Source organism: Phragmites australis, chromosome 22 (assembly GCF_958298935.1).
Source record: "Phragmites australis chromosome 22, lpPhrAust1.1, whole genome shotgun sequence".
Lineage (NCBI taxonomy): Eukaryota > Viridiplantae > Streptophyta > Magnoliopsida > Poales > Poaceae > Phragmites > Phragmites australis.
In genome coordinates this window covers 12,004,016-12,012,725 of record NC_084942.1, presented here as the reverse complement: position 1 = coordinate 12,012,725, position 8,710 = coordinate 12,004,016, and the positions used below count along the sequence as shown (strand labels likewise).

At 45.9% G+C, this 8,710-nt stretch overlaps 1 protein-coding gene across 1 annotated transcript; it reads right to left on the bottom strand.

The window, feature by feature from the left end:
• Window positions 1-722: 722 nt before the first annotated feature.
• On the bottom strand, window positions 723-2,850 carry LOC133904230 (serine/threonine-protein kinase BLUS1). Its single transcript, XM_062345689.1, has one exon. It carries the CDS (start codon window positions 2,547-2,549, stop codon window positions 984-986), a length of 1,566 nt encoding a protein of 521 aa, XP_062201673.1. The 5' UTR covers window positions 2,550-2,850; the 3' UTR covers window positions 723-983.
• Between the last annotated feature and the right edge of the window lie 5,860 nt (window positions 2,851-8,710).

Below are 8,710 nucleotides of genomic sequence, written 5' to 3'. Positions count from 1 at the left end.
AATAAAAACCTTGTGTAACTCTAACTACTCATGGATAGGTTTTACATTAAATCTGTCCATGTGTAACTCCATTACAGACGGTTCTGAAACTGTCTTCAACAAGATTGATATCACAAATATTTTTTTAGAGACAACCAATAACCGTCTGTTATAGCATTTAAAATTCGTCTGTAATAGCTCGTTCTGAGATAGTAATAGGTTCTAATACCACGTGAATATACAAGGCAGAGAGGTGAAGATTGGAAAGGAATCCCGCACCGAACTGGGAAGAGTATCCAAACTTTAGGCACTCTCATACCATGCATGGCTTTTGCTGAGAATACAGGGTAGGACAATCATGGAAAGCAGAGTGGAACAATTCAAACTCACGTGTATAACACTCATCTAATGAAGTGACCAAGTGGCACCTAAAGACTAGGATCACATAACATACACTATTTCAACATTTTGTATTCACAATTTAGTGTCTCTATAGTTATTCATACAGAGTTTGCGCGATTATAGATTTGTTCCAAGTAACTAGCCCGCCCTAAGGGCCCTTAGCCTCTTCTAGTACTAATTTTTTAGACATTAATTAGATGTCTACCTAAACAAAAAGTTGATGTGGCAATCATTTTAAAGATAAGAGTGGAGTTTATTTCTTATGAAAGAAATTAACTTTTTGAGTAATTCTAGACAATTATGAGGTATTCAATTGCCTTAGAAGGTATTAAGAAACTAGAAACACATGCAAGCATTAGATGTTTATTTCTTAATAGCAATTTCTTACTACTTTGTACTCTTAGACATCAGCTAAGAAACACATGCGTAATTGGGAGTGGCCTTAACCCCTTACAAACGTAGAGATTTCATTGGAACACAGAATTGCAACTTCAGAACGGCGCTCAATACTGGCTATAATCTAGGAAACGCCGCTACAATGACACGAAATACAACCAGTACTTCGGGCCCTATTATTTAATTAGTTAGTAGTGACTAATGTCTCAACTGCTCCCTGATGTCTGAGATGAATTTATCTTCTTGTCATTAACCCTCTCTTGTAGCTGCTTCTCCAGCCGGGCATTCTTGGCCATCTCCTCCAAAACCTCCGTGCTCAGGCCCTCCACCCTGTGCTCTAGCTGGCGCACGTACCCAAGTAGCATCTCTTCCCTCTCCTCTCTTGCAGCTGTCTGGCCAGAGCCATTGCCGTCGACGTGGAATCCTCCGCCTTCTAATACGTGCATGACAATCCCTCGCTGCATCTCCAGACTCTCCAAGATTGTCATCAGTTGCGGAATAACCACTTCCTTAGATCCTATTCCCTCCCCTTGCCGTGTCTGCCTCTCTTCGTCATCTCCAGTCGACTTACTTGCTCGCTCGACGAGGTCATCTTTGTCGAACGAAAGGCACCTCTGCTCCGTCCCCTCGGTTGGATCAAGCTCCAAGTTCTCCTCGTTGAAGTTCCAGCCGCTGATCCGCCGGTTCTTAACGATGTTCGTGTGGCGGCACGGCGACATGCAACGTGCACCCCTGGCACAGCCGCAGATGTTAATGTCCTTGCATCTCTCCTCGATGCTCGGGACGGCGTCAAGGACGTTACGGGCAAGGTAGTCATTAGAACGACAGCCCTTGAAGAAAGGATGCCGGAGAAGCTTCTCCGCCGATGGCCTCTTGGCTGGCTCTTGGCAGAGACAGGAGGACACCATGTCCTTGAACGCTTTGGAGAACTTCTTCCTCTTGGAGCTCTCGGAGTCCTCGAGGCGGACGCGGCTGGTGATCCTCATCAGCATCGACTTGGATGGCGGCAGGTGAGAGAGTGGCGGCCGGCCGTGCGCAAGCTCGAGCGCCGTGATGCCGAACGACCATATGTCAGCTTTCATGCCGTAGCCGACGTGCGAGTGAATGACCTCGGGCGCCATCCAGTATGGCGTCCCCGCCATGTCGTTGAAGTACAACGAGCTGAGAACGGCGGACGGCGCATGGAGGGGTCCAGAAAACGAGGACATCGCCTGCGTGGTCTCATAGATGGACGCCGAGACACCAAAGTCGGCGAGCTTGACAGAGCCGTCGGAGTCCACCAGGATGTTGCCCGCCTTGATGTCACGGTGGATGCGCCCCTGCTCGTGGAGGTAGCACAGCGCGCGGAGGGTATCCTTGAGCACAACGGCGATGCAGGGCTCTGGGAGACCGTCGGGGAACCCGTGGGAAAGAATCGAGTACAGCGAACCAGCACCCATGAACGGCATGACCACCCACAAGTGGCTGCCGACGGTGAAGGAGCAGTGCGCACGGAGCACGTTGCGGTGCGACAGCAGGGTCATGGCCTTAGCCTCCCGCCACACGTCGTCGAGGTTGGCACGGGACCGCTCGAGGTCGATCGCCTTGATGGCCACCACAGCGGAGCGGAGCGGCAGGCACACGGCCTTGTACACCACCGCGCTGACGCCACTCCCGATCTTGCAGAGCAAGCGGTACGACTCGGCGTTCAGCGGGTACTTCACTTCGCCGTCGCCACTAGCATCACCCGCCATAGCTGACGGCGGCCGGAGCACAGAGAGTAGTTGTAGCATCTCGCACAGCACAAAAGTGAGAGACGATAATATATGGCGGGAAAGCGAGATGGTTGGAGTGTGTGGGCCACATATGTAATATGAGCTCGTGAACGTTGTGAACAGGATGCTGCTTCAAGTGAGAACTGATGTGGTGCAGTGGTGGCGGTTAAATAAGCTGCATGTGAAGAGAGGTGCAAAAAGAAAGAAGCGAGAGTGGCCAGAACTTTGGTTGGTGTTGTCATGCAGAGCAGGGTTTCTCGTGAAGCTATGTTGTCTCGTTTTGGATGGAAGTTGGTGTCTGATTGCGACGGAGGGGTGCACAAATTATATGAAGGCATGAACTAATGGAGGTGTTTGGTTTGAAGATCACATCTAGCCAACAAAGGATTATCCTGACCCGTTCCTCATTCGCAACAAGTCTTATGCTCATATATGTTTGGATAGAATCACTACTGCAGAACAGGTGACCAGTGCCGGTTCTAGATTAGAACCAGCACTGACAGTGTACCTATCAATGCCGGTTAGTATTACCAACTGGCACTGATATGAGTGATATATGTGCCGGTTGTTTGTTACCAACCAGCACTGATAGGTGTTTCCCTCCTTTTATTAAAAACGTAGCGGTTGCCGCCTGTACAGTGCCATTTTCAAATTTTGGACGTTGCTGGAAATAGATACGCGTACATATCAAGTTTCATCACAGCATATATACACAAGTACATATAAATTTTATTTATAAAACATCAAGTCTCGTCATAATATATATACACCGCATACTTATCAAGTTTCATTACAATAATCTTATGGAATTTAAGATTTCTTGTGAACCGATGGGTCTGAACTCTGCCATTTTTTTATGGGTTGAAGGTAACGAGAAAGACGATCCAATTTCATGAAACTCGCCGGTTGGATTGATGATTTCATCATTGATAAACCCGACAAGTTGTTCTTGAAGTGCGTTGATTTCATGAGGCATGAGACGTTCTTTGGATAGCTCAAGGATCTGCAATTTGAAAAATTGAATAAATCAATACATATGATTTTGGCGTATCGAACCTGAAAATTAGTCATCAATGTGTATACCGCCTACCTCAGGATCTTCCGGCAGGATCGAATCCTCTGTGTTGAAGCTGTGCATGAATTCCATTACATAAAAACCACATAAATTATTGCTCGAACCCTGCTTCCTACAAGGAAAGCCATGCCGGACTGTCCATTCTTTCGTATATAGCCTGTATCTAACGCTTTTGTTGGTGTATCGCGGGTACACTATGTATGTGTGTGATTATTATCGTAAGTAGACTTAGATTCAATCAAATCAAATATTACAAGAGCAGTAACGAAATGGTCAGTTTTTACCTTTGTAGCAAGTCAATGATGGGTTGGTAGGTTTCTTTCGAATTATTTTGTGAGTCGAAAATAAAGATCTTGCTAATATCTGACTAGATGACAAAAAGGATCCAGTGAAAACTGTACATAGGTCACTATAGGTTAGTTGGTCCTAATTTCTAACGATGTATTGCTCAAAAAGAGTAGAAACACGTACCCCCAGTGGTAGGGTAAAAGTATGTATTTCTTCAATTGTAGCTCCAGAAGACACTTCAATACATAGTCCTCGGTTTTCTTTAGGTCGGTAGATTTCATCATTATCGGGTTAACAAGATATGGGTCGATGAATCCCACATGCATGATGCACTCCTTCCTGCATCTTTGTACCTCCATTTTACACAAGAAATAAGTTAAGAGATTCAATACAATGGTACAGAAATGTATATTATCAATTATACGTATACGACACTTACAGAGTCCAACAACTCAAGATAGACACGTCGAGGGCATCATGCTGGTACAGTCGATGCATTTCCTCAAAGAATATAAAAATACTGCCGTCCCCATGGAGGAGATCTTGTTCCTTGACTCTGGCCTTAAAACTTTCCCTACCCTCCTTCGACTCATTCATGTACCACGCATGAAATTTCCGAAGTTGATATGTCAGTTTGGCCCACTCGTCCGGCGCGACCAATAGTTCGCTCAGCTTAAATTACCATCTCTCGGCTGCTTTGGGTGCCACGGACTCGTTAAAAAGTTGCTCTCTTGTCATATTGGCACCCTTAAGGAACTTTCTAGTTGTTGTTCTTCCCGTACCTAGTCGATAGAAGCCTGCCTCAAGGATTTCTTTCCTTTGATACGCTCGTAGTCTGATTGACGCTTAGCCACAACAGGTTTGCTCAGCGTCAAGAGAAACTTTTTTGTTTCTTCAGTGAGTGGTTTTTTCTTCTCAGGCTCTCGCTTTTTAAAAAATTTCTCGACTTCGGCGTTCACTATCGCTCAGTCTTCCTCTGCAGTTCTTTCATAAGGCAACTTCTCAGGTGCTGCCACCTTCTTAGACTGAGAGCGTGTTGTCAACTTCGGAGGAGTTGGCAATTTTGGATGCAGTGTTGCTGACTTCGGAGGAGGAGGAGTCGGCTCACTTGGAGGCACTGGTGCTGACTTCAGAGGGGGAGGTGTTGGCTCCCTTGGTGGCACAGTTGCGGACTTTGGAGGGGGAGGAGTTGACTCTCTTGTTGGCAACTTACGTGGGGGAGGAGTCTGCTCTCTTCTCGGTGACGATGCCAGTGGCGGCGATAGTGGAGGAGTTGGATCTCTTCCTCGTGACGGTGGCACTAGTGCCGATCGTGTAGGAGTTGGATCTCTTCTGTGTGCTGGGTCTGACTCCGCATCAGACGACTCGTCTGTCTCATCTTCAAACAATATGTAGCGCTTGTGCCACAAAACGAAGCCACCGCGTTTGATCCGAGCTTCTTGGAACTCGTCTCTCCTAGGTAATCCATGTCAAGCTTACGGTACGGCTTTCGCACGGAGTCCATGTGGACCTTAGCGTATCCCTGTGGTATCGGGAGATCGTTCAAGAAAGCCCCTTCGACACATTGGTCGACCTGCCCCATAGCCACCGTGATGGTTCATAGTGGGCATGACAAGCTTGCACACCTTGCTTTCTGTGATGTCGTCCATGGGGAAACAGGCTAATTCTTCTTCTCCAAACCCCGCGGACGCGCAGCTGCTCCGACGACCACCAGGGCTCACAACATTTTCTTCGCCTTGCTACTGCCTGATTCCTTACTGAAATGATTCTTTGATTTCTCTGATTTTGGCGTCTGTCATCTGATGCTCTTGCACAAGTTCTTGTCGCACTACAGCCAGCAGGTCTTCTAGCTCTTCTCTCCTTCTCTTCCGACTCCTATAACTTTCGACGGATTATGGGAATCCCTCTTTCCAGGGCACCACACCCTTGCCTCTCGTGCAACCTGGGTGCTCCTTGGTTCCTAGTGCCAAGGTTAACTGGTCGTTCTCCCTATCCGGCCTGGAAGAGCCTTGGGAAGACTGGGTGTGGGCATCTATAATTCTCTGCATCACTTCCTGTTCTCTGTCGCTTTTGAAGTTCAGATTGCCATCTGCCGCCAAGGTCACCCCTCTCGCGTACAGATAGTGCTTCGCTCGTTCAATCCAGGGAGCTGTCTGAGGTGTGGCACCATTGCGGGTTACCTATTCTTCCATCTCATCCCACTCATCGTATTTCCTCACGTACCCACGCGAGCCAGTTCTGTGGGGGTACACGTTCTTCCGCGAGCTGGCTTTGTTGATATCGCTTAGTCTTTGTACTTCCTCTGAACGCTTGTGCTCTATGAAATCATTCCAGAATGGTTGAACCATCGGATAATGGTCCCATTTTGGTATCCGGCCCACCAAGCCATAATTTCTCCACAACTTACCCTTGAAATTCTTGAACGCGATGGACATTGTTGATAGGGCACAACTCTTCGCTTTGGCCATGCTGCATCCTTTAGGGAACTCAAACTTTACCAACAACTTGCCCCACATAAGATCCTTGATATTTTCGGGAACCACCCACACGTCATCCCGTCTACCTCTCCAAGTTATGTATGTGACTACGACATGGTCCCTCACTAGACACCCGATTGCTGTCTTGTACGGGCCCAGAATAACTTTTGGTCTTGTGGGCTCCCCAACTGCATTGACCTCCGCGATGATGAAACGTCCCTCAGGCATCCTGCTGGGACCTCGTCCACTCCTCTCTTCTCCAGTCATCTCGTCACCACTTGGAGCATCAGCATCAGGGTCGATCTGACCCTCCGGTGCATCACCTTCAGCCGTGCCCTGCGCAGCCTCAGTGGCTATCTCCAACTCAAACTGTTCCATGTTCAAGTACAACCTTGGGCTACCGTCCCATGTCTGGTCCGGCTCCATATTTGCAGGCTCATCATGTACTGAGGCTGGAGCCGGACTTGAGGGACCTTGTATCGGAGGGGGGATGGGACGGGGCCGTGCACGGCGGTTGGATTTCGTACGTGTCATTCCTACATCAACATTTTAGACACAAGAAGCACTTGATTTAGAGATAATCTAAAACCGAATACTATACTAGAACATAGAAGAAATGAGGAGAAAGGGACGTAAAATGCAAGGGCATAAGACACACAGAAATGCAAAAGTACAATATATTGATCAGGTCTAGAAGTACAACATACATCAGTTTCAGATATGCAAGTGTTCATAGCCAGAGTACAGAACACATAATAATCAGGTCCACACAAGCATTATACATTCAAACTACTTATCGCTATCATCACTCGGCAGCCACCAGTACTCATCGCCCTCAATATGGCCAACATCATCGCCCTCAACGTAGTCATAAGGAACCACGTCGTTCGGGTCCACGCTAGAATCCACATCATCGCCCTCAAGGTGGCCATCATCTTGACGGTCCAGCACCTCGGCCGATTGAATGGACAACTTCTGAAGCCTGCTCACTACCTCCTCAATTTGGAGTACAAGCCGGTTCGCATCCATGGAGCACTTGCACGAACAGGGATCGAAGCTTTCGTTAGCCATCTTCCTTAGGTCTACAACTATATCATCGATCTTTTCGATGGTCCACGCCCAACCATCAGTCATTGTTCTACAACCAACCAAAATGGATAGGAAAACACATATGGCATACCAAATTAAGAAGACTTTATGCTTATATCAATGAACTCCCAGTGTAGGTCTAAATACAATTCGTAACAAACATTGCAGCAATGCAGCATGCACCAAAATCCCTTAACAGACATATATATCTGGGACGTTTTCCTTTCATTTTCACATCGCGCTTCCAACATTTGTTCACAAGATGATTTCTCGAGAAAATAAACATTTGTTCACAAGAAACTGATCCTGATTGGAACTCTTGTATATATCTTACATTAGACCACATAGAGTGTAAAGATTTTAGTACAACACTGCAGTGTTTCCATTCCCTTTTCTGAAGATATGCTCATCCCCTTCAGTTGCGGAAAACACAAATTGCTAGAAAACTGACTATAGATATATCAAGTTTGAATTCAGGCCTCACAAGATGTGATTGTCAGGCATTTATAGATATTCAAAATGCTTATGAATCATTAACTAGGTAAAGGATTGGTTTCAAGGAATTTAATTTCCTAAACATGGTCAGATATAATTAATGCTATTCACTGTACCATATAAAATATATTGAGAAGAGGGAAGCATATGGGAAAAGTTATGTGTTGCTCTTCACTGTAAAGACAACAATGATTGATGCTTTCATCTCACTGGTATGATATAGTATTAAGTTCCTTTGACGTCTGGTTTTTACGGACACGTCTGTCTTAATAAGACATATGAAGATATTTAATCTTTGAGGTCTAATAAAAAAACAGTCTGTACCATCTACTTTTAATAATTCTATGATAGTACAGGCAACCAGAAGATATGAGAACCGCATGTATTCGGATACCGATCGATCATCCAGTGTAACACGAATATAGTAGATACTACGTAGGATCAACAGTCTATTTTGTCTCCTAAGTAAACTTGGTGTCTTCAGTTCTATCTTATGCATGGTCAGCACTCAGCACAAAACAACTATCCTTATGTAATCTTATTTCGGCCAAATTAACTGAACAACTAGCAATACGATTGCTAGCTTTATTTATATGTGATTCATGGCCAACACGTTCGACTGCAGTACATGTATAATTCTAAGAATGTCGTTAGATACCTTTTCTTTCTGTTTACTTTTCATGTGATCGACCAAATAGGACACATTCGATCTAAAGCGGCTACTGCTAATAGCAACAGGGCAAACTAAACAATGA